We start from the raw sequence: 26,955 nt of genomic DNA, 5'->3' as shown, positions 1-26,955 counted from the left end.
AATGACAAGCATCTACATATCTATGTCACACAACAACCTACAGTATGCCCTTGTCATGAAACAACATACAGTGACAAGCCTGAATGATGCAAAAGCATGTCTATGTCGCACAAAAATATATCTTTGTCACAAAATGACAGCTTTATATCATGCAATGTGCCATGCCAAAATGTCAGGTTTACATCACAACCTTATGTCCCACAATGTCATGCCTGTGTCACTCCATGACACACTCATGCTTCACAGAGGCACATTGGCATCACACAATGACATGCCCATATCATGTAATTACAAGCCTGTATCACACCATGGCACTTCTATCCTGAAACAACACTCGTGGTTATATCATGTAATAGCATGCCGGTGTCATCATGTTTGTGCCATACAATGACACATCTGCCTCATGGAATGACCCACAATATACCTCTATCATTTAATAATGCCTATCTATGTCAGGCAACACAATGCCACAACATGCTTGTGTCACACAAAAGCTTATCTATATAATGCAATGACATGAAATAACATATCTGCATCACTTGATGATATGCCTGGACTATAAAATGGCATATCTGTGTCATGCAGTGCAATGTAAGGATGTACCTACATCATGCAACATCACCTGACAGCATACATGTCACATGCGATGGTGAGACTTGTCATACCATGACATGTCTGAATCATGTAACATCATATAACAGGCCTGTGTCATGAAGGGACATACATATATCATTCAACAAAAGCCTGTATCACATATTATGGCAGACCTGTATCATGTTACAGAAACCTGCCTCATGCAAAGATTTTACATGTCATGTGGTAGAGGTGTGCATTGTGGGTTGTCACATGATAGAGGTATGCCATTGTGGGTTTTTACATGATGGAGATGTGCCATTATAGATTGTCACATGATTGACATGTCATTATGGGTTGTCACAAGATAGTAGTGTGCCATTATAGGTTGTCACATGATTGAGGTATGTCATTTTGGGTTGTCACAAGATGGAGGCATGGAATCACATGACAGAAGCCTGTTGTCAGCTACAGATAAGTGTTATGGTATGATGTAGGTATATCATCATGTCAAGTCAAGTTTATTCTTTATGTAACCTATGGTTCAAAACCCATTTGCATAAGATTCTGGTTATTGATAGAGATTAATTACTCAGTAACTATGCCACAAGTTAGTATCATTCTGTAAAATTAACTTGATTTTCTTCACATTTCCATTGCTGTAGTCACTGAGTAAATTGTTTTCTTGGCTCGATTTCGCTTTGCATTAGTTCCTGTAAATCTTTCTATTCTTCTCTATATTAACCACATCCACTGTTTCTTATAGTACAGTAATGTCCCATTATATTCATGCACCATAATTTGTTTTGTCATTCCCCAATAATGGGCTTCTGCTTTCCAATTCTTTGCTATATTAAAAAAAATGCTACTACTAGTATTTTAGTGTATATAGGAATTTTCTTCTTATCAATGACTTCCTTAGGGTATAAACCCAGTAATAGAATATAGAGACCAAAGGGAATTGATACTTAAGTCATTTTAGTTGCATAATTACAAATTGTTTTTCAAAACAGTTATAGTAATTCCTAGCTCCACCAGGAATGCACTTGGGTAACTGTCTCCTTAACCCTTCCAACACTGATTACTCCCATCTTTCATCATATCTGTTCAAAGAACTGGGTTTGACCGCTTCTAAGTTTAGAAAAATAAAAAGTCTGTTGTCTATGTCTGTCTTAGGCTCAGTGGACAAGATGGCAGCCCTCAGTCCTGGATCTTTCAAAAATGAAATCTGACAGCTTTATATAGCAACAAAAGGTTTAATAAGATAAATAGAAAAGGGAAGGGATTAGGAAGGAGGACCAAGGCAAACCCTAAAGCTAAAAACTCTAATTATTCCTCCCCCCAATTAAGGGATCTGCCTTCTGATCTTGAAGCTAGTAATAGCCTGACCTCTCTGTGCTGTACCCCAAAAATCCCTATTCTAGCTATCTTGACTAGGCCACTCTAAAACAGTCTTTGATAATGGCAAAAGAATTCAGGTTGCTGAATCAGGCCAATGACCAGGAGCCAGGGTCACAGAAGCCTAACAGGCAACAGCCTGAAGGGTTTTGTTGAGTACAGACAAGTAAATTTATCTTCAGGCTCCACTTCTTATCAGGAATAAAATTGTATCTCAAAGTACAGGATAGGAATGAAGAGGCAGAATGGGTTCGAATCAAGGACACACATGATACCCAGTGGAATCGCACGTAGGCTATGGGAGGGATGGGGGGGGGGGAGAAAAGAAAATTATTTTTGTTTCCAATGAATAATGTTTGAAAATGACCAAATAAAATAATGTTTAAAAGTAAAAAGAAAAGGAATGAAGAGGCAGGAACCAAAGGGAAAGCTATGTCCAGAAGCTAGAAAAAGTTGGTCCACAGGCTCCACCGGCTGGGCAACTCCTCTTCCAGACCAACAGTTAACCTCCAGGAAGTTCTCACTCCAAAGTTCCAATGCCCACAGGAACTCAGCAACCTCTCAGCTTCTGAGTTCCTCCTGTGAGCCACTCAATTTTCAGCCTGCATCCCCTTGCACCATACCTTTCTCTTTTCCATTTCCAATACTGTCCATTTTCAGGCTGTCAAGTAAAACCTCATGGTTGTTTTAGTTTGTATGACTCAGTCATTTTTGATTTAGAAAAAAGTATAAAATGGCAGGGTTTCTCCCAGGCCCTCCTACATGCCTCTGCTCTGAGACAATTTTAGGCAGCATTGATAGGAATCCAAAAAAGAAAATCAAAATTTGTCATAATTCAGTTCTGGGTTAACACTCCTAATTGTTAAGCAACCATATCACTACCCTCTTCCTCCTGAACTATTGTCAGCAAGTAATCAATGGAATTCCTCCCATGGATCTATATGAAGAATATGGATTGAATATGATGCCCTTGGAGTGCCTCCAGTTTAGTGGAAGAGGGTTGGTCAGCTGTTGCCCTTCATACTATAAGAGCATCAAGATTATATCATTACTGATAGCTTTTGCCTTACACATAAATTGGATTTAAGTGAGTCAGAGTTGCATAAAGTCATCAGCCACATTCTCTCTTTCAGAGTCATTGAAATTCAGTGGCAAGACAAAAGTCAAGACAGCTGGTTATAGTCTGGGATGCATTGGATGACCTTGACTTCTTCAATATCTAATTAAGTTCTAAGAACTCCACAGTGCCTGCTTCAGCCACCTTCATGACCAGAAACAAATCGTTCTCATTCTCCCCTTCTGCGAGGGGAAGCCTTCAAAAAGCTTTCAGTGAGTTAGGCATCTAGTGGAAGAGGGTACTTCCCAAGGGGTAGGCCCTAGCTTAATAAGGGGATAAAAAGAAGATAGTCTGTAAAAGAGTCAAAACAGTGGTCTCCTACAGGAGTGGGAAAAATTAATGTTCTAGTCTCAACAAGAGGTTCTTTTTGTTAAGTTTTCAATTATCACAATCTATTCACTTAATGAAAAGCCTCTTTGCCTTTTTTCCCTGACCTATATATATATATATATATATATATATATATATATATATATATATATATATATATATATATACCACCTTCAAACTGGGAAACACACAAAGAGCTTTTTATTTTTTATATTTTTAATGTTACAGCTAAAGTAGTTATTTTTATTCTTTAGTATGGTCTCAAGTATTCCCTTCCAGCAACTTTCTGAGAATGATATAGCCAGAAAGACTATACAGCATACTGGATATGGGAATCAGAAAGATGAGGGTTTGGGAGCTACCTCTGACAAACACTGACCATGTAACTGTGGGCAAATCACTTGTCAATGCCAACTCTAAGAATATAACTTTACAAGAGAGGAGTGAATTTTGCATTAGTAAAAGTGAATTTCCTCTCACTGCAGTTCCTTATATATGAACAAAGTCCCTCCCCTTTTACCTATGGCCATTCTAAATAAACACCACTGCAAAGTTGTTGTTCATCCTTCATTTTGAAGGGAATTACTGACCTCATAGGGTGACATCTTGATTGGCTGGTGAATTGGACTTAAGTGAGGCAGAGTTGCATAAAGTCATTAGTCTCACTCTCTTCCAGAGTTATCAAAGTCCAAGGTACAAGACAAAAATCAGGATGGCTCAGGATGCAGTGGTTAACCTTAATATCTTTAATGTCTAACCAAGTTCTAAGCACTCCATAGCAACTGCTTCCATTGCTTTCATGGCCAGAACAAATTATTCTCATCTGTCCCTTCTTCACAGCTTGGGATAGACATCCCCACTAACCCACTATCTTGTTCAAGACCCATCGGGCACCCTCCTCCTGGTTTAACCCATCTGCCAAGTCAGTTTAACTGAGGTGTGGCTGCTGCATATGCTACAGGTTCTGGGAGCCATGGGTGAGGGTCGAGCAAAAGGCAGACACTAAAACTGGATGAGCAGCCCTGAAAAGGGCACAGCAAACCTTTACACCAGAAATGCTAGTCCTCACTTAAGACTCCATACACCCCAATATCTTTAAGATGGATTTGCTCATGTTACAGGTCCAACATTGTTCTCCTTCTTGAGAGGGATACTTTCAAGGTTGTGCTAATTTAAATGCTATACCTTGTTTGATAATATAAGGTTATGGGATCTCCTTCCTTTAGAGAGGTAATCTTTTAAAATAGAAAAAAAACAATGGATATAAAATTAGATGAGGAACAAGATGATCTCTGAAGGACTTCTTGATCCTTACAAGCTATTTGAATAAGTGGAAGAAGATGCTTTTATATAATATTCCTTTGGGGCAGAGTACTATGTCCCTACAACAGGAAGGTTCAGCATTTCTGATGTGGGAAGACTAGTCATGACCAAGACTGTAATGAAAAAAGGTAATGATAACATCTATGTCAAAATATCCTATGTTTAGAAGGATAAATTTAATACGTAGTAGAGTGAAATCCACTTGTTTTAACAATGCCTAACAGAAAATGTTCATTTTTGAAAAGTATAAGAAAGTTTTCTGACAGGAATTCACTTAATCTCTCAGTGGTATAGGCAACTCTGTAAGACAGTAAGAAGTTTCAGATAAGCTGCCACTTTTCATTAATTGAGTGATTTTCCACACCAATAATTCCCTACATAGATTTAAAAAATCATAGGTCCAAAGTGTGAAATTATATTTTGAGGATCTGAATGTGAATCCTGGGACTCTGCCAATCACTTCCTATATGACCTTGGAAGTACTTTAGCTTCTCTAAATCCCCCTTTTTTGTTTACAAAAATAAGATTGGGCTATATGACCTTTTAGACTGATGACCCTTTGACTTTTATTCAAGCCAAAGTCTGAGTCGAGGAAAGAATCCACACTTGTCATTTATTAAGAGAAAATAAAGATCATGTATAAAGTTAGTTTAGTGTGAGAATCATAAGACCAATCAATTTTAACTTGAGAGTGTAGATTCCATCTTGTGCTGTCATATATATTCTCCTTCATTTTGTTCTTTTTCTGTTATTTATCCATGAGAAACTAGACTATATAAATCATCTTGTTATTCCATGTGTACAAGTCATTATAATTAATCAGCATCTTTTCATTTTAATAATAAAGGACCCTGAAACTTACTCATCCTCTTCCCAATTAGATTGAAAACTACTCCTTACCCCTCCCAATTTGGAAAGACCTTCCAATTGGAAAATAGAAGGCCTAATTTCATATCCTAATTGATTTTTTTGTAATTAATTGATCTTTTAGACATACTTGATTGTTTGGGGGTATAATAATTTGCATTACTCTACATTTGGAGTTTTCAGACTAACTAATTTGGACTAATCAAATTCCAATGACCATTATAATCAAATTGTTACCCAATGTGGAAAGGAAAACTGAATCAAGCTCTGGACTTTCTGCCACTGAGGTGGAGCAAACAGCAGTTGGAAGGGTAGATTGAAATTGATGAATAGCAATGACAGTTAGTGGGAGAGGAGGGGTGTCTTGGAGAGTGACAGTTGCTCTCAAAGGACACTTTCTTTCCTGGTCCTCAGACTGGAAGGAGCACTCTCTCCCTGTCTCTGGATAGAAATATCTCTATTTCTGGATTTTCCCAACTGTGTGCTCTATTTGGATTACTGTGGTTTTGTCATCAAACAAAAGGATTTAAGAGGAGGGGTTTGAACTGTAAGGCCAGTCTTTAGGGGTGTCAGCCCAAAGAGACAGGCCCAACCAGCTCTGAAAGTTAGAACCTTTTCTTCCTCTTGCTGTCTACTGCTAAAGACTGAACTTAAGAAAAGTAGCATAGATTAGCATAGACAGGAATAAAAGAAACCCTCCACTAGCCTGCAAGGCCTAATCTCAGCTCCAAAGCTGAGAGAGACTCAAACCCAATCTAGGGAAATCCCAATTCCCTCTTCCCTGAATTGTTATTAAATTCATCTTGAGTTAAATAACCTGTAGTCAGATAAGAGGACTGTCATTTCAGGAAGATATAGAAGGAGCTGAACCTAAGGACAGCCATTCAACCATAAATTGTCCTTATTGGTCCTCTGCTAGGCAACCTTGATTGGGGGGGGGGGGACTGTGCTTACCTGCTCTGAGGTATCTTCAACATTAATCAATAGAGAAGACATCCCTTCAGGCTATCATAGTTGGCCCATTTCTTGGGAACCCCATTTTTCAAAGATAGCCTCTCAGCAGGGGGTATCTCTCTCCTTTTACCTCACCAGCATCCATATTCCCTCAATCCCTTCAACTCCTCCATTCCCTGTTACAAAACCTTCCTTATCCCTGTACTTCTTCAATCCCTACAATTCCTTTAACTATTACACATTATTGTTAAATTTTCCATTACAATTTGATTGATCAACACTATATATTCAATCAATTAACAAGCCTTTATTAAGTGCTTACTGTGTGCCAGGCACTAGTACTTTGGATGGATATAAAGAAAAAATGCTCCATACTCAAGTTTTCTTTCATTTTATTTAGTCAGACAATATATGTACATATTTTTTTTGAGCTGGCACTTTTATTAAATGTTCACTTAACAAGTCAACCTTCCCCCCCCTCCCTCCTCCCCAACAACTGGAGTTTCTTCTTGTTTCCATACTGTGTGCAGGTAATGACAAAAACAGCTGCTGACAAAGCTGAATAAAACAAACTATTTCAAGAGAATATGGCTAACAGCGGCTTTAGCCTTTTTCTTTCTAAAGGCAAAATATAAATATGTGTGTATATTGCGATCTGCAGATCACAATAGTTTAGATATACTAAGGAAGTTCAAGTGAGATTTGGCAACAGGCACACCCAGGAAACAAGGAGTTGAGTTGCCTCTGGGGCTCTTATTGCCCCATCTTCTGGCCCCTGGTTGAGTCTTGAGGGAGACACTTGCCTAATGCCAAGGAGAGAGGTTCAGGAAGCACTGCAGGGTCGAGTTTGATGGGTTGTATGCAGGAACCAGCAGACAGGAAAATGCTAACCTTTAGATATTGCTAAGGGCAGCCACTCCAGGAAGGATTTTGCCCTCCAGCAGCTCCAGACTGGCACCACCCCCAGTGCTCACATGGCTGACTTTGTCTTCAGTGTTCCATTTGGCACAGCAAGTGGCAGTATCCCCACCACCTATGATAGTGATGCAGCCCCTGCTGGTGGCCTCCACCACATTGTTCATTAGCTCTTTGGTTCCCCGTGCAAAAGATTCCCACTCAAATACTCCAACAGGTCCATTCCAAACAATCTGTTTGGCCCGGGCCACAGCTTCTGCATACTTCTTGCTGCTCTCAGGGCCACAGTCCAAACCCATCCATCCAGCAGGGATGCCAGAGGCCAAGGTGGCTTGGCCAGTCTTGGCATTCTCATCAAACTTGTCTGCTGTGACAAAGTCAACAGGCAAGGTGATCTTGACACCATTCTTCTCTGCCTTGGCCATCAGGTCTTTGACAATCTTGGCCCCCTCTTCATCAAAAAGAGAAGTTCCAATCTCCATATTGTTGAGCACCTTGAGGAAGGTGAAACCCATCCCACCACCAATAATCATCTCATTGACTTTGTCTAGCATATTGTTGATCAGCTGGATCTTGTCTGCCACTTTAGCTCCACCCAAGATGGCTAAGAAGGGTCTCTCTGGGCTCTCCAGGGCCTTGGCAAAATAAGTCAGCTCCTTTTTCATGAGGAAACCACTTGCTTTCTGGGGCAGATTCACTCCCACCATGGAACTGTGGGCACGGTGAGCAGTACCAAAAGCATCATTGACATAGATATCCCCCAGCTTGGAGAGGGAAGCTTGGAAGGCTTCTACATTGGCTGGATCTGCTTTGATCTTGTTCCCAGAAGCATCTTTGCCTTTCCCTTCTTCTTCTACATGGAAGCGGAGATTCTCCAGCAAAATGATGAAACCATTAGGTGGGTCAGCACAGGCTTTCTCCACTTCTGGACCCACGCAGTCCTTCAGAAACAGCACATCTTTGCCCATCAAGGATTTGAGCTCCATAGCCACTGGCTCCAAAGAGTATTTTTCAGGCATGGGGATACCATCTGGCCGGCCCAAGTGGCTCATGAGAACAACAGACTTGGCTCCATTATCCAAACAGTAGTTGATGCTAGGAAGAGCAGCTTTGATTCTCTGATTGTTGGTTATCTCTTTGTTCTTCATGGGAACATTAAAATCCACCCTCATAATGACCCTTTTCCCTTTCAGGTCCATCTTGTCCAAGGTCAGTTTGTTGGAAAGGGACATGTTGCCAACGAGGACAGCACGGTGTGGCAGCTAAAAATGCGGATGTGGATGAGGATGCTGCTGCTGCTGCTGCTGCTGTGATGGCGGCAGTGGTGGCGACTAGAGCTCGGGCTGCCTGAGCTAGGAATAATATATGTACATATTAATATAAACCAAATATATATTTATATATATACACACATATATAACTAAAAATATAGTATATGTATACACATATATGCATTTATATTTGTGTGTTTTATGTTTCCAGTTGTTTCCATCATGTTCAACTCTTTGTGACCCTATTTGGGTTGGGTTTTTTTTGAGAAATACTAGTGTGATTTGCCATTTCCTTCTGCAGGTGTAAACCTTAAAATTTCTTAGACTTATGAATGTTGGAAATTTCCCCATTGGGAAATTTCATAATGGAAAAAAATTCCTGCTGATAGTAAGAACTCTATTGGAATGTGAAACCCCTTGCCATGGGAGGATCCTTCTCCTCCCTACTTAAGACCACTTTAGGACAGAAACCTTTTGCTAAACAATGGAAAGGATTTTGACCTATGCTTAAGCATAGAACAGGAAGTTCTTTGAGTCATGATTGATTTTAGAACTGATATAATAGAGATACTTGGAATGACAGACCCAGGTCTTGGAAAATACAATCTCCACCCTACTTAGAATAACAGGGTTTAGGATGGGCTGCAGCAAAGATCAAGATTTAATTATTTGAGAATATGACCTTCAACAGACATGTGCAAAGCCACAGACCTCTGGGTGGTCCTGGGTTAAACTAGAGCCACCATTGGCACAGGGGGGACATCGACAGTGATTGGTAGATGTGAGAACTGAGGGGAAGGAACTTAGAGGGTTTCCTTAAAGATAGCAGGGTCTGAGGACAGAGGGAGGAGAGTTTTTTGCTCTGAGGAGGTTTTGCTCTGAAGGAGTCTGAGAGGAGAGAGGTCCTGGAGGGAGATCTCCTGGAGAGGTCTTGAAGGAGGCTGTGGAAGGAGAACTCAGGAGGAGTCAGGAGGAGAATTCTCTGGAACATTTCTTGAAAGGAGGCTCTCTTGTAGGTGGAGCCTCAGGTTGGCATGAGAAGCCTTACCTAGAGAGATCTTGGGTGAGTGATAAAACCAACTGACTGCTTTATTCATTCTTATTCCTTTCTTACTTTCTCTCTTTTCCTATTGATTAATCAGTGTATTATAAATTAAATTTCCCTATAAAACCCAGTTGGCTTGGGCATATTCATAAATTGGGAATATATTCCCTGGCGACCATCTTATATTTATATAAAACCAAGACACAGTAGAAAACATATTTCAGTGGTCATAATTGTTATATATTTCCCTTGCTCCCAAAACATTTTAATTATCACAGTTTATGGCTCCCACTCTATTATCTACAACTATTTAACGCTCAAAACTATTTTAAATCTAACACAGGTCATTTGACAGATGAAGAAACCGAGGTAAAAAGGGTGAAGTGACTTGTCCTTGATCACCCAGTTAGTGTGTAAGGTTGCATTTCAACTCAGGTCTTCCTAATTCCAAATCCTGCACTCTGTACACTGTGCCACTAGCTTCCCTGTGTGTGAATGTATAGATGGATGTATGAATGAATGTGTTTGTGTGTATACACAAAAATCGAGAGGTAAGAATCATTATGAGAGGGGAGAAGATCAGGAAAGGACTGGTTTAAGAAATGGCATTTGAAAGAGGTTTTGTTGTCACTGTTTTTAATGTCCTTACCTTCTATCTTAGAATCAGTACTAAATATTGATTCCAAGATAGAAGAATGGTAAGGGCTAGATGATGGGAGTTAAGTTACTTGTCCAGGGTCACACAGCTAGAAAGTGTCTGAGGCCAGCTTTGAACCCAGGACCTTCTATCTCTATACACTAAGTCACCTAGCTGCCCCTTGAACTGAATCTTAAAGGAAACTGGAAATTTTTTTTAAATTTAGATTATTTTTCCATGGCTACATTATTCATGATTCCCTTCCTCCTCCTCTCCCCCTCCTGGAGCCAATGAGCAATTCCACTGAGTTATACATGTATCATTGTTCAAAACCTATTTCCATGTTTTTCATATTTGAAGTAGAATGATCCTTTAACATTAAAACCCTAATCATTCTTTATTGAATCACGTGATCAGTCATGTGTTTTTCTTCTGCATTTCTACTTCCACAGTTCTTTCTCTGAATGTGGATAGCATTCCTTCTCATCAGTTCCTCAGAATTGCCCTGGATCATTGCATTGCTGCTAGTAGAAAGTCCATCACTTTCAACTGTGCCATAATATATCTGTCTCTGTGTACCATATTCTCCTGGTTCTGCTCCTTTTGCTCTGCATCAATTCCTGGAGGTCATTCCAATTCACATGGAATTCCTCCAGTTCATTATTCCTTTCAGCACAGTAATATTCCATCACCATCAGATAACACAATGTGTTCAGCCATTCCCCTATCAATCATTCCCCCTCATTTTCCAATTTTTTGCCACCACAAAGAGCATGGCTATAAATATTTTTGTACAAGTCTTTTTCCATATTATGTCTTTGGGGTACTGTAAAAATTAAAATTTCAATAATAAAAAATCTATTTTAAGGGATTTATCAAGTGATCATTAGAAATCAAGGAATAAAGAGGGTACAAAATAAAAACCATGTGCCCATGGCTGGTTAACCATTTTTAAAATCCCCACTCACCACCATCACTGCTGGCTGCAAGCCCCAGAAGAGGTGGGACTCTCCCTGTCCTTGCATTATATCTTCTGTCTACAGGAAGTACGTAATGACAGGAAGTCAATGGACTTTTGGGAAATGTAGTTCTTTTTTTTAGGGTAACAGATTTTCAATAATGCAGGTACAGACTAAAAAAGAGTATAAAATAAGGAGAGACCCAGAGTAGAGTGGTTTCCACTCAGAGATCTCCCTGAATACCCAGTCATGATTTCTGGGTATTCTAACCTCTGGTTAGTGAGAGTAAAGCAGAATCACTTTCTCTAACTGGACCAGCCGTGCAAATGCCTTGGAGACAATTGATATATAAAATCAGTATCTCTTTTATTATGAGGGAATGCAAACTGAGGATCAGAACAAGGAATCCCTAACTCTAAGGGATCTAGCTATTCACCCCAAAACCCTCTATGTCCCTTGCAAGAGGGAGCCTTTGAGTCTTCCAGCTAACATACCAGCTTCCTATTTCTATCTAGGTGTTCCCCAAAAGCTGACTAAGCTACCTATCTACGATCCTCAATAGTTGGTTTGATTTAGTTCAACAGCTGTCTCCAAAACCCATTATGATTGCTCTCAAATGGCTAAGTCCACCCTAGGGGGTCTGACCCTGAGGTAAAATGTCAAAGTTGATCTGATGGGATTTTTAGATAAAAACCTTCTGGAAAGCACAGCAGATATGGTCAGATCCTTTTCTAGATGTTTCCCAGTTAACCAGAGTTCTTCCAAAGATGGTTTAGGAGTTTCTCTTTCTTCACAGTCAGGTTGAGGTAGCTAAGCTCTGACAAGCTGCCTTTCCTCCTCCCTTCAGGACAGGAAGAGCCCAACCTCCTACAGGAAGTCACTACTCTAGCAGTTGTCACTTCCAAACTGTTCCTCCACTACCTTCTGCCTGCTAAAATCCTGCCCCTAAGTTCCTAGTATGTGTCTTAAAGACAGCCTTCCACTTCTCTTAAATCTTATTCTATCTCTATCCTTTTCCTATTACAAAACCAAACAGCACTATGGCTGGATCAAAGAGCAGACAGTCTTTTAGTGCCCTTTGGGCATAGTTCCAAGTTACCCTCCAGAATGCTTGGAACAATTCCCAACTCCACCAGCAAAGCATTAATGTCCCGATTTTGCCACAGCCCCCCCCCCCCCAACATTTATCACTTTCCTTTGCTGCCATATTGACCAGTTTGATAGGTATAAAGTGGTACCTCAGTGTTGTTTTAATTTGCATTTCTCTAATCAGGAAGGATTTAGAACACTTTTCCATGTGCTTATTGATAGTTTTTATTTCATCCTGTGAAAACTGCCTATTCATGTCCCTTGACCATTTGTCGATTGGGGAATGACTTGATTTTTTGTAAATTTTACTTAGTTCCTCATATATTTGGTAAATTAAACCTTTGTCAGAGTTTTGTTATAAAAATGTTTTCCCAGGGAAACTGGGAATTCTAAAGGGCAGAGGTGAAGAGAAAGTGAATTCCAGGCATAGGTACAGTCTGTACAAAAAGAGGGAAAATAGAATGTCATATGTGACAAATAGCAAGAAGGCTAATTTGACTGAAACTTAAAATGAATGAAGGGGAGGACTGTATAATAAACCTGATAAGATAATTTGAAGCCTCTGGAGAGTGTTTTTTATTTAATCCTAAAGTATTAAAGAATTCTGTTCATTGATAAATTTCCCTTAATTTCTCCCTCTCTATTTAGCCACTAGTAAGAAATAAGTTTTAAGGTTTTTATCTAATGAAGGCCTGGAAATTCCTCTATATATCAGAAAATGCCTTCATCAGAGCAGAAAACAACCCCATTTCCAAACAGATCATTTTAGTAAGTAACTTATATCAAGCCAATAAAATGGAACATTTGAAAAATCTCTTCTAATCAATTGGCTGGATCTTACCTTTCTAAGTACTCTAAACATTTATTTGATTTATGAAAACAAGGCAGGATACGAGACCAGATTTTCATGTGGTAAAGAAATGCTTTCTAATGTCTCAGTTTGTCAAGTGCCTGAGCTGTTTCCATACTTGGGTACTGCATGTATTTAATTTGCATATTTATCTAACCTCCAGTGGAGTCTAGAAACAAAATGCTGACAAAACAGAAAATGCAAGTCACAGCCAATTTAATTATCTACTAAGTAAGGGACAGAAACAACTGGTTTGTGGCTTAAATTTCACAATTTGTCCTTTAATATGCTGAATTTCTGGACTTCAAGGATCTGTGATTTCCTGAATGCGCAGCCTCCCTCCATATATGCAGATCAAAACTTTTTCTATATTAAGAGCTTCTCCTTGACTGACTGTGGCTAAAAATACATTGCCTAAGTAATGAGTTCCTCTGTGCTTGGCTTGTCTGGTCATCAGACCACTAATATATAGCACTGGGACTATATTTCCACAAATATATATCACTGAGACTATACTTAATCAGTGTGGACCTGCCAAAGCTTGCAGAACATAACTTTAGAGAGGCAAAATTCAACCCATTCCCCCCATGCTATGATGGACTTTCCCATTCATTAATTTTTTTTAGGTTTTTAATGATTCCATTGCTGTGTAAATAACTAAGATATTCTGAGTTACATGAATATTCAAATCATTACAAGGAACCTATGAAGGTAGATGCTGTTCACCTCTAGAGAAAGAACTGATATATGGAATTATGGATAGTATAGTTTCATATATACACACATACATATGCATATATACATATATGTATTTTAATCTGTTTATATATTTTAATGTGTGAAATATTTGTGAAATAGTGCCCTTCTCTAATACAGAACTTGGAGGGAAAGAAACAGCTTGCAACTCAAATGTAACAAGAATAAAATAAACATTTTTAAAGTTTCCTTTCTTTGATTCTTCTAACTTTCTATAATTCTCTTTTTTAAATAATTTTTCTTTGTTATATTAAAATTCCCAGGTATCTCCTACATTCTCTCCCCTCACTGCATTGGAGAAAGCATCATCTAACAAAAAGATATTTGTATATATAAAATTGTGTCTTGCTTGTTTCTATTTATCAGTTCTTTCATGGGAGGTGGATATGCAAAAGTCATTCTTCAAACAATCTTTCTGTTGTTGTATATAATGTTCTCTTGGTTCTGCTGGTTTCACTCTTCATAATTTTATGGAGATCTATCTTTCCATGTTTTTCTAAAATTAACTGTCATTTCTTATGGAGCAATAGTATGCCATCACAGTCACATATGATAACTTGTTTAGCCAATCCCCAATTGATGAGCATCCCTTCAATTTGTAGTTCTTTGTCTACAATGAATGAATGAATGTGAGAGACAGAGAGGAGAGTGAGAAAAAGAGTCAACAGTAAGCATATAAGCAATTTCAGAAAGGAAACAAGATAGAAATATAAACAACACTTGCAGATTGCTTTTCTGGGGCAAATTACCACTTTCACTTTCTTGCATTTCTAAAGGCAGACTCTTAGCACCACTTCTTCCCATCCTCTCAAAGAAATTACCTCCTTAGTAAGTATCCTTGAGCAGCCTGATGAGACTAGATTCAGACAGAAGTGATAAATCCCCTTAAGACAAGAGTCTCAAACTTATTATCTTCTCCCCACCCCCAGAAAAAAACTTCCCCTTTTCAGAATTTTTCTGGAGCCAAATCTGATTGTTAAATTTTCAGTATGGAAGTATTTACACCTCAGATATTGGCAAATACTGCAAGTCAGAGATCGATAGATCATTTTATTGGTTGTCTAGACTTAAGAAAGTGATGGAGAAAATGTTAATAATGCAGTTTAAACTCAAAAATATATCCTGTGTGCATTTTTTTCAGAGTTGATTGTTAACCATTTACCAGCACACCACTGTTTCTTCCCAATGTTTCTATTTCTGTGGAAGACATCATGTTCATAGTGATCCAATCTCATAGCTTCAGTATAATCCTTGATTCCTCACTCACCCCACATATCTGATCTATTGCCAAATCTTGTCATTTCTACTTTCAGAACAACTCTCCTACTTGTCCTTTCTCTCCACTCATACGATTCACACCCTTTTACCAGTCCTCATAAACTCTTTTCCAGACTATATGAAGGCAGCGAGGTGGTACAGTGGATAGGTACATTGTGCCTGGAATCAGAAAGGCAGGACATCAAATTTGACCTCAAACACTTAATAGCAAATCACTTACCTTCTCATCTGTAAAATGGGCACAATAATGGTACCTACCTCACAAGGTTGTTGTGAGGATCAAATGAGTTGATATTTATAATGTTTATTTTCTTCTTCCTTTCTACTGATCTCCCAAATCAAGTGTCTTCCTACTTTAATGCATCTTTCACTAAGTTGTCAAGGTGATTTTCCAAAAATGCAGGTCTAAATAAATAAATAAATCCCAGTGGCTCCTTATTATCTCCAGTATAAAAGAAGAAAAAGAAACAAGGGAAGAGAAAAGAAAGAAAGGGAAGGGAAGGAGAGGAAAGGGAAGTGGAGGGAAGAAAGGGGAGGGAAAGGAAAAAAAGGAAAGGAAAGGAAAGGAAAGGAAAGGAAAGGAAAGGAAAGGAAAGGAAAGGAAAGGAAAGGAAAGGAAAGGAAAGGAAAGGAAAGGAAAGGAAAGGAAAGGAAAGGAAAGGAAAGGAAAGGAAAGGAAAGGAAAGGAAAGGAAAAGTAAGGAAAGGAAAGGAAAGGAAAGGAAAGGAAAGGAAAGGAAAGGAAAGGAAAGGAAAGGAAAGGAAAGGAAAGGAAAGGAAAGGAAAGGAAAGGAAAGGAAAGGAAAGGAAAGGAAAGGAAAGGAAAGGAAAGGAAAGGAAAGGAAAGGAAGGATTTTCTATGTGACTGAATGAGGTTATAATGTCAAGCTGAAGGAGGAAAAAATGGTTCACTCTTCCACTAGGTATATTGGATTGACTTCTAGGAGTCAATAAAATGAAACGCGAAGAATCGAGTTAATGTAGCTTTGTCAATTGAAAATCCCACTCAAATTCATTCTACTAGAGTGTTACCAATGTATGGAATGGCTGATAAAAGGTTAGTAATAACTGTAGCTCCTCAAAAGGATATTTGTCCTCATGGGAGTACATAGCCTACGAAGGCAGTGGCTATTACAGTAAGTATGAGAATCACTCCGATGTTTCAGGTTTCTTTATATAGGTAGGATCCATAGTAAATTCCTCGTCCTACGTGAAGGAATAGGCATATAAAGAATATTGAAGCTCCATTAGCATGTAGGTTTCGGATTAGTCATCCATAGTTAACATCTCGGCAAATATGTGCTACTGATGAAAAAGCGGTTAGAGTGTCTGATGAATAATGTATAGCTAGAAATAGTCCTGTTAGGATTTGAATAATTAAACATATGCCTAAAAGTGACCCAAAGTTCCATCAAGCAGAGATATTGGAAGGGGCTGGTAGGTCAATGAATGAGTGGTTGATAATTTTTATTAGGGGGTGGTTTTTTCGAAGGTTGGTCATTAATTTTTGTAGTTGAAACACAACAATGGTTTTTCATGCCATAGGTTATGGTTAAAATCCATGCTAAAATAACAATGATAATAATTTTTATTATTTCTTTGCTTTTGATTTTTGGGTTTGTGGCATTTTCTTCTAAACCTTCTCCTGTTTATGGAGGGTTAACTTTAGTTGCAAGTGGTGGTTTGGGGTGTGTTATAGTAGTTAACTTTGAAGATTCTTTTTTAGGACTAGTAGTTTTTTTAGTTTATTTAGGGGGTATGTTAGTAGTGTTTGGTTATACTGCCGCTATGGCTACAGAAGAATACCCTGAGACTTGAGTTGGAAATATCCTGGCTTTTTGTATATTATTATTTGTATTACTTATAGAGATTATATGATACTTTATCTTTGGTAATACTTATGTAGATTCTAATATTGAGTTGATCGATTTCACAGTAATAAGTTGTATTGGTCAAGATTTTAGTGGTGTCCCTTTATTATATTGATGTGGGGGATGAGCTTTAGCTTTGTTAGGATGAATTTTATTTATTACTATCTATGTTGTGTTAGAAGTTGTTCGTGGATATAGATGCGAATATTAGAGTAAGTGTAATTGAGATCAGAAAGGACATAAAGTAAACTTTAATTAGGCCTTTTTGAGTAGAAGTAAGTAGTGATGATATTGAAGAATGGATATTAGTCTGCCCTTTAGGTCCTATTTTTTCATATCAGTTTATATCAATTAGTATGGTAGCAATGCGTTGGCCTGAATATAAATTTATTAGGGGATAAATTCGATGAGTAAAGTAAGTGAAGTACCCTAATATATTTGAGAAGTTAGTAGTATGTTTTATTGAGTTTATAAGTTTATTAGTGAAAGAGTTAAGTTCTATACCAATTGCTAAGCCTGCTAAGGTAATTAGTAGGGCTGATATTTTAATTATATCTGGCATAGTTATTGTGATTGATGTTATTGGTGGGATGTTTATTGTTAGTAAGAACCCTGCGAAAATGCTTCCTATAGCTAATCGTATAATAGGATTAATTAAATTTGGGTTATTTTCATTAATTGGTGAAATAGAAGAGAAACGTGGGTTACCTAGCAAGGCATAGTAAATAATTCGTAGGCTATAGATGGCTGTAAGGGAAGTGGCAATAAGAGTTATTATTAAGGCCCATGAATTTGTATATGATGTGTTAATGGCTTCAATGATTGAGTCTTTTGAGTAGAAACCAGCTAGGAAGGGGGTGCCTATTAGGGCTAAGCTGCCTGTTATTAATGCAGATGATGTAATAGGTAGAATGAGAAATAGTCCTCCTATTTTTCGAATATCCTGCTCGTCATTTAAGCTATGAATAATGGACCCTGAGCATAGGAATAGTATGGCTTTAAAGAATGCGTGTGTACAGATGTGTAAAAATGCTAAGTGGGGTTGATTTAGGCCTACAGTAACTATTATTAGGCCTAATTGGCTTGAAGTGGAGAATGCTACAATTTTTTTAATGTCGTTTTGTGTGATTGCACAGATTGCTGTAAATAGTGTTGTCATTGCTCCTAAACATAGAATGGTTGTTAGAATTATTTGATCGTTTTCTATTATGGGGTGGAAGTGGATTAGTAAGAAAATTCCTGCTACTACTATAGTGCTTGAGTGAAGTAGGGCTGATACAGGGGTTGGGCCTTCTATTGCAGAAGGGAGTCATGGATGTAGGCCGAATTGGGCGGATTTTCCAGTTGCAGCAATAATTAGGCCTAGGAGTGCAATATAGTTTATGTTAGTGGAGAAGATGTTTTGTAGTTCTCAGGAGTTGTTATTTAGTATTAGTCATGCTATTGTCAGTATAAAGCCAATGTCTCCAATTCGGTTATAGATAATTGCTTGTAAGGCTGCGGTGTTGGCATCTGTGCGTCCGTACCATCAGCCAATTAGTAGAAAGGACATAATTCCAACACCCTCCCATCCAATGAACAGTTGAAATAAGTTGTTAGCTGAAACTAAAATAATTATTGTTAGGAGGAAGGATACTAAGTATTTGAAGAATTTATGGATAAAAATATCAGAGTGTATATACCATAAGGAAAACTCTAGGATAGATCAGGTCACATATAGGGCAATGGGGATGAAGATAATTGAGAAGAAGTCTAGTTTGAAGCTTATTGAAATGTCAAATTGTCAAAAATCAATGCCAATTTGTAATAACAGATTCTTGGCCGTATAGTATAAAGATAATTATGGGTGGTAGGCTTGTTATAAAAGCTATTATAATTATGTTTTTACAATAGGTTGGAAAATAAGTTGTTTTGTGGGGTATTAGTATATTATACAGTAGAGGTGATACTAGCATGATGATGGATAGTAGAATTATTGAGTTTAAAGTAAAATTAATTACTTTCATTTGGAGTTGCACCAAAGTTTTTGGTTCCTAAGACCAACGGATAGCTTTTATCCTTTAAAAGTAAGAAAGCCATACTATTAGGTATGGAGTACAAGAGTTAGCAGTTCTTGAGTCTTTCTCGGCATATAAGAAGGTTTAAACTTCTATATTTAGATTCACAATCTAATGTGTGACACAGATCAAGAATAATTTTATTTCCTTTTTTTTTGTTAAACTCACCTTCTGCCTTAGAATCAAGACAAAGCATGGCATATCATTGTAATGGAATATTACTGCATATAATACAATGAGCAAATTATTTTTTTAAAACTTAGAAAGCTCTATATGAAGTAATAAAGAGTAAACTGTAAAGATTAAAATTAATATGCAAAAGACTAAGTATTATATTTTTTAAAGTTTTATTAGTAATAACTAAAGTAAAAGAACTACCTAAACCCAGCCTGGTAATGAGAGAAGAGAGGAAGAGGGAGAAGCCACAGAACTTATAAAACAATAATGTGACCACACAAAAGTGGAGGCACAGGAAAAAGGAAAAAGGATTCTAGGTAATACAGAAAAGAATTTGGGGTAATGTAGCTTTAGGGGTTCAAAAATTTCCAACTATACAGAACTGAGGACCAAATGAACATTATATTCAGCTACAGAATTAATATTTGAAGAGTAATTTATGAATATCTACATTTAGAGAATGAACTAAAAAAAAAAGAAACTAAAAAATAGACTCTAAATAAAAAATAGAGGGAGGTGGAGTCAAGATGACCACATAGAAGGAGCAGAAGTTCAGACCTCTGAATACCCTTCCTTACCAATCACACACTGAATGCTCCTAGGAGACTGAAAATCAAACCTAACAATAAGACAGAGCCAAGAAACCCTCCTGCTGGACTCAATTCAAAAGGTACGGCCCTCCCCAAAAGCTGGAATCTGAGAACACTCAGATTTAAGGGGAAGGCAGAAGGAAAGTTCCAGGACCCATCCTCCCTCCCCCCACCTAGAGCACTGGGCCTCCAGCAGCAGCGGGAACCTCTGGGCGGCAAAGGTGCTGGTCTGGAGGGTGTACCTTGCCAGAAGGGCAGTGCCAAGCTTGGAGCGTCGAGTACAGATTTCGGGGAAGGAGCTGGAGAGGGAGCTGGCAGCCTGGTCAGAGCCATGGAGATCTTCCATACTGCTCCAGCCTTCCAGGAAGTTTTTGGCCTCAGAGCACACCTAGCCCAACCCAGCTGAGCTTAATCCCATCAAAAGTCTTCAGAACTCAGGGAAGCCTAGCCTGCAACACCCCTCCCTCACTGAATGCTGGACTTTAATCCAATCAAAAGCCTCCAGAGGACAGGGAAGGGCAAACTCCAACACTCCTCCCCCAGAGACTGCACTGAGATTTGACAAAGCTCCAAGAGGGGAGACTGACAGAAAGCTCCAAAACCAAAAAAATGACAGGAGCAAGAGCACAGAAAAATACGGGGAGAAAAGAAGGGGTAAATATGAACAAACAACAGAAAAACAAGAAAGAAAAAAAGGAAAGAAATTACAATTGACAGCTTCTGCACAGGCAACGAACCAAACAAACAATACACAGGAGGAGGCAAGTAATAAAACAGAAATCCCAGCGAATTGGACACAAGTTTTGGAAGAACTCAAAATGCAATTAAAAACACAATTAAGAGAGGCTGAAGACAATTGGGACAAGAATTTAAAAACGAAGATAAGTCATCTGGAAACAGAAAAGTGTCTTGAAAGCCAAAATCAACCAGCTTGAAAATGAGGCAAAGAAGATGAAAGATGAGGCAAAGAAGATGAAAGATGAGGCAAAGGAGATGAGAGATGAGGTAAAAAGAACGAAAGATGACCTCCAAAGAAAATCAGACCAGAAGGAGAAGGATGACCAAAAAGCCAGGGATGAAATCCAGTCTTTAAGAACCAGAATACAACTAGAATCAAATGACCTCACAAGGCAGTAGGACACTATAAAACAAAATCAAAAGAATGAGCAAATTGAGGAAAATATGAAGCATCTCATTCACAAAACAGAGGATTTAGAAAATCATTCGAGGAGAGACAATTTAAGAATCATTGGTCTACCAGAAGACCATGACAAAAGAAAAAGCCTGGACATAATACACCAGGAAATTATTCAAGAAAACTGCCCCAATATTCTGGAACAAGAGGGAAAAGTGGAGATTGAAAGAATCCACAGATCACCTCCTGTTCTTAATCCCCAACTAACAACACCCAGAAATGTTATAGCCAAACTCAAGAACTATCAGACCAAAAAAAAGATATTACAAGCTGTCAAGAAGTCATTCATATACCATGGAACCACAGTAAGGATAACACAGGATCTGGCTGCATCCACACTGAAGGACCAAAAGGCATGAAATATGATATTTCAGAAAGCAAGGGAAGTAGGTCTACAACCAAGAATCAACTACCCATCAAAACTGACTATATTTTTACAGGGGAAAGTATGGTCATTCAACACAACAGAAGAGTTCCAAGCATTCATAAAGACCAGACCTGAACAGAAAATTTGATGCCCAAGCACAGAACTCAAGAGAATCATCAAAAGGTAAGTTTTAAAGGAGGGGAAAAAGAAAAACAAAACAAAACAAATGAAAAAAGAAACCTTTTTTTTTTTTAAAGAGACTCAATAAGTTAAAATGTTATGTATCCCTATAAGAAAAGAGGTCATTGGTAACTCTTAAAAACTGTTGTTATCACCTGGGCAGCTAGAAGAATTACACTTAAAGGGAACACTGACAAACTGTATAGGATGAAAGGACAAGACACAAATAGGTATATAGATATATGCATGCATAAATACATATACATATATATGTACATATATATATACAACTAGAGCTAAAAGAAAGAGGTTAATACTAAAAGAAATGGGAAAAGAAACAAATGGGGATAAAATTATATGTCACAAAGAAGCTCATGGCGGGAGGGGGGAGAACATCGATACACTGGAAGGGTAAAGAGTTTGGAGATAGGAAATACTCAACTCTTACGTGCATTGAAATTGACCCAAAGAGAGAAGAACAATCCAATCCATTGGGGCAGAGAATAGATTTGAGCCTTATATGGGGAGTAGAAGGGTAACAAACAGACTGGTGGGGAGGGAAGCAGTATGAGGGAGGGAGAGGGTGGGGGGGTAGTTTTAGAAAGACTACAGGGAAAATGGGGGGGAATAAGAAGGGAGGGGGAGCAGAAAGGGAAGTAAAATAAGGGTGGGAACTAGGGGGAATGATTAAAAACAGACATTGGTGTAGAAGGAAATAGTGAAAGAAGAAAAGGCAAGACCAGGAGTAGAAATCAAAATGCTGGGAAATACACAGCTAGTAATCATAACTCTAGGCAATAGGGTTCTGCATGTTTACATGTTCCTCCCTGGACCCTGACCACAGTGTCATCAAACCTCTCTCTATGTCTCTCTATGCCAACCTGGATTAAACAAAGATACTTTGTTGATATGCCATCAGTAGACCTCATACTTTGATCATTTTGTCAAGTAGCACTGATGGATTTCCATTAATCCAAACATGATACTTTACCCAGTACCACTGTGGAACATTACCATGATTACAAGATGGCAAGTTGGAGAGATAAAGTTGGAAATTCTATTTATTACAACTGTAAGGAATTAAAATTAAGGGTTTGACTAAAATATATGAACATTATAAATGATATGGTGGTTGTTGATTTAAAATATTATAGCTCAAGCCAAAAATAATTAAATAATTAAATAAATAAATAGATAGATAGATAAATAACATAAAATTTAAAAATAGACCATTCTGTATTGCTAATCACCTGTACTGGATCTGTGATGTTCTGTACTGAACATCAATCAGCCTTGTGCTGTTCTATATTATTAATTTTTCATATTGTTCTATATTTATCTTAGTTCTGAACTATTAGGCATTATTAATTACCCACAGTGGTTGTCTACTGAACTATATCTCCCCTGCCACGTTCCCATCTTTGATGAAAGCATTTCAGCAAGAAGAACTTTCCCACATTGACAAATAATGGCAAGGTATGACAACGGGGGAAACATGGAACATGCGCACTAAGTGCTCTGGCAGTCCAGGGGAATGCCCCCCCCCCCCATCTCTAAGTTCACCTATGACATGTCAAACCCCAAAACACACCTCCATCTGAATTCGAACCCTTCTTCTCTATGCTCATCTTTTGGGGTTACCAAACACCCAGGGGTGGGCTATTCTGGGAAAAAGGTAAAGATTCCCCTGAACCGGGAAGCAACAAGCCCTCAAACCCTCAATAAATATGCAAACCCTGATCTACACAAGAGAGCTGCTATTCTAACAGCTCCATAACTGCTATTCCACCAGCCCAGGGGCTATTCCATCACCCCCAAGGCTACTCTGCCAGCCCTGAGGTAATTTTACCAGTCTGGGCTATTATACTATCTTAAAAACCTCTTCTTCTTCAAATAAAATTGTTCCTTACTTCTAGATTGAACAGTTTGAGCCTACTATTCTTGGGGCAAGACTCTGTTATAAATTTCTGTGTGTGTGTGTGTGTGTGTGTGTGTGTGTGTTTTCCTACAACAATATCTTCTTTGGGACAGGGAGAGAAGAGATATCTGGGAATAAATTCTATTAAATAAAATGTTTAAATAATTTTAATGAAACCTAAGAGGGAAAAAATAAAGAAAAGAATCAATACTAAGAATTAGTTCCAAAGCAGAAGAAAGGTAAGGGCTAGGCAATTGGGGTTAAATGGCTTTCCCAGGGTCACATAGCTAGGAAATTACTGAGGCCAGACTTGAACCCAAAACTCCCATCTCTAAGGCTGGTTCTCTATCCACTAAGCCACCTAGCTACCCAAGATCAGGAATAATTTTACAGAAAAGATGGGAATGAATTTCAACTGTTAGAACTGAAGTTCTGGAACTAGAAGTACTATCCATTACTCATTAGAGACATTGGATAGAGTTGAGCCTCTCAGGTCACTCATGGTTCAGTAGATTCAAAGGATATAGGCAAAGATGAAACAGCCTGTGCCCTCTTTGAGCTTATATTCTTTTGGACATGGAAGATGATCCACCAAAGTTCAATGAGTAGGGAAAACCAGATATAGGTAGGAGAAGAAACAAAAAAGGTGATCGTAACCAGGAAGAGAGAGTGGTTAGTTATCAAATATTGCCAAGAACTCGAGAAAGATGAGGACAAAATAAAAGGCCATTAGATTTGGGAATTAAAGGGTCATGAGTTAGTAAGTTATAGAAAGACAGACTTACTGATAACCTTGGTGAAAATGTGAATTAAGCCAATCACTCTGGAAAGCAATTTGGAATTATAAAGAGATGACTAAAACCTCCATACCCTGACCCAAAAATCCCACAGCTATGCACTTACCAAAAGGAGGTCAAATACAAAAAGGACTGATATGCTCCAAAATATTTATAGCAGCATTTTCTTTTAACAGCAAAGAACTACAAACAAAGTAATGCCTATTGATTGGAGAATGGCTGAACACACAGAACATGACCGTAACAGAATATCACTGGGCTTTTAGAAATGGTGGCTATTAGGACAGAGAATTGTATAGTAAGGCTTTGTTACTGGTACACAATGAAGTCAGTAGAATAAGAAAAACAAGGTACATCATGACTACAATAATGTAAAAAGAAAGAACAAGAATAAAATAATCAAATCTGAACACTATGTAAATATAATGACCATGCTTGAATTTGAAAAGGATGTGAGAACGTGTTTTGCTCCCTTCTTTGAAGAGATGAGGGATTATGGATGAAGAACACTTCAGATACAGTCAGACTTGGCCAAAGTATAGGCTAGCTCTGCTGAATTGTCATATTTTCTCTTTCTTTACTAGAAAGGAATCCTCTCCAGTTGTGTTAGGGAGGGGAAGGGACAAATTGGAAAATAAATTTGATGTAAAAACAAAAGATATCAATAAAATTAATTTTAAAGTATATCAGTAATTCCAGAACTTTTTGTAAAAAACTAGGTGGCATGGGGTTGAAAAATGAAAAATGAAGAAATGGAAGTCATGAATTTAGACAGATTTTTCTACGATGAATCTTCTACTATGAATCATTCAAATAGCATCTATTGATAAGCATTATTTCCTAGGCAATATCTTAAGATCGGATGCAATCAAAAATAAAAAACTATCTATCCCTGTCTTCAAGGAGCTTACATCTAAATGGGGAATGAGGGTTTCAGATAGACAAGATATAAATAAATTGGTATGTGCAAAATATATTGTAAGATAACCTTAAAGAGGAAGGCATTAGCAACTGGGGGTAGACTATGAAATGCCCCCTGCAAAAGGTATCCATTTAGCTGGAGTCTCTAAAGAAGGCAGGGATTCTAAGGGGCAGAGATGAAGAGGAAGGCCATTGCAAGCAGAGGGTTCAGCCAATGAAAAGGCACAGATAGGGAGATATGGCAAACTGTGTGTGAAGAACAGCAAATAGTCTAGTATAGCTGTATACTAGCTGTATACTAGATTGCTAGAAACAGCTAGATGGTCTGAATTCAAATCTAGCCTCCCACATTTCCTAGCTGTGACCCTAGACGAGTCACTTAACCCTGTTTGCCTCTGTTTCCTCATCTGTAAAATGAGCTGGAGAATGAAATGGCAAACCACTCCAGGATCTTTGCCAAGAAAAACCCATAAAGAGTGGGATATGAGTGGGAAGAGTAATGTGTAAGAAGCCTTCAACTCTTAGAAGCTCTCCCTATCTTTCTTCAAAACACAACTTGTCACCTTCTGATATACCAGATAGTTGTAATTCTTTTATATTTACTTGTCTATATGATCAGCACCTGCTCCAAAGTAAGCACATTACAAGCTTGTTGCTTCCTATGTGGACCTGTTTGATCACACACACACACACACACACACACACACACACACACACACACACACACACACACACACTGGAGCTTGTTGCTTCCTATGTGGACCTGTTTGATCACTCACACACACACACACACACACACACACACACCTGTTTGATCTCTCTCTCTCACACACACACACACACACCTGTTTGATATCTCTCTCTCTCTCTCTCTCTCTCACACACACACACACACACACACACACACACACTGGAAAGTATTTATTACATAGTGTCGGCCTTATAGTAGGCGCTCGATGCATACTTGTTGCCGCCACGGTGGACCTGTTGAACCCCACCCTCCTCTCCAGGAGAAAGTCAACCCGGTCGGATAGGGACACGTTTTTCTTTTTCTTTTTTCTTTTTTTTTAAATTTGGCGTCCTGAACACTTTCCCCCGGCTTTGGGCACCGTAGGCACAAAGCTCTAGCTAGTTACTAGAATCGAAATGAATTAATTGCCGGGTGTGCAGTTCTCAAGCCCGACCAGCAGATGGCAGGAAAGGATCACAAAGCGTCCCCGACTCTCCCCTGGAAATGCCTTCCTTTCCCTCCCCTCCCAGCCTCCCGGGAGCCGTCTACTTATTCGGTCTTCCGGGCCGCAAGGAGGCTGCCGAATCCCGCGTTGAAATTCTCTTCCCCTCGGAAGGGAAGGACCTTTGCTGGCTGCGAGCTCCTGGGAAGAGGTAACGGCTATTTTTCTAACTTTTCGATCACATTCCGCTCGGCCTACAAGCTCACTCTAAACGAGAGGCGCCCCTGTCGCTCGGAGCTGATCTGGGTTGAAGAAGGAGTCATTCAACATCAAGGCGACGCCATATTCC

General features: G+C 38.6%; 2 protein-coding genes across 4 annotated transcripts in view; one reads left to right on the top strand and one right to left on the bottom strand.

Annotated features, from left to right (window-relative positions):
• Window positions 1-6,937: 6,937 nt before the first annotated feature.
• LOC100014996 (phosphoglycerate kinase 1-like) lies at window positions 6,938-26,852 on the bottom strand. Its single transcript, XM_056802898.1, has 2 exons — window positions 26,714-26,852; window positions 6,938-8,829 (listed from the first exon to the last, which is right to left on the bottom strand). The coding sequence occupies exon 2, from the start codon at window positions 8,707-8,709 to the stop codon at window positions 7,456-7,458; it is 1,254 nt and encodes a 417-aa protein (XP_056658876.1). The 5' UTR covers window positions 8,710-8,829; window positions 26,714-26,852; the 3' UTR covers window positions 6,938-7,455.
• The window catches only part of LOC100617752 (kynurenine/alpha-aminoadipate aminotransferase, mitochondrial), a 59,679-nt gene continuing 59,406 nt past the window's right edge, over window positions 26,683-26,955 (top strand). For all 3 annotated transcript variants that reach the window (XR_008912958.1, XR_008912957.1, XM_056802893.1), the window contains exon 1: window positions 26,683-26,817. The gene's annotated coding sequence lies outside the window, so the exon portion shown is untranslated. The remainder of the gene's footprint in view (window positions 26,818-26,955) is intronic.

Source organism: Monodelphis domestica, chromosome 6, assembly GCF_027887165.1.
Source record: "Monodelphis domestica isolate mMonDom1 chromosome 6, mMonDom1.pri, whole genome shotgun sequence".
NCBI lineage: Eukaryota > Metazoa > Chordata > Mammalia > Didelphimorphia > Didelphidae > Monodelphis > Monodelphis domestica.
The sequence above is the reverse complement of the archived record's forward strand: the minus strand, read 5'-3'. Positions and strand labels throughout refer to the sequence as shown.

Coding starts and splice junctions, on each gene's coding strand:
- LOC100014996 (XM_056802898.1), bottom strand. CDS start 8,709: ATGTCCCTTTCCAACAAACTGACCTTGGACAAGATGGACCTGAAAGGG.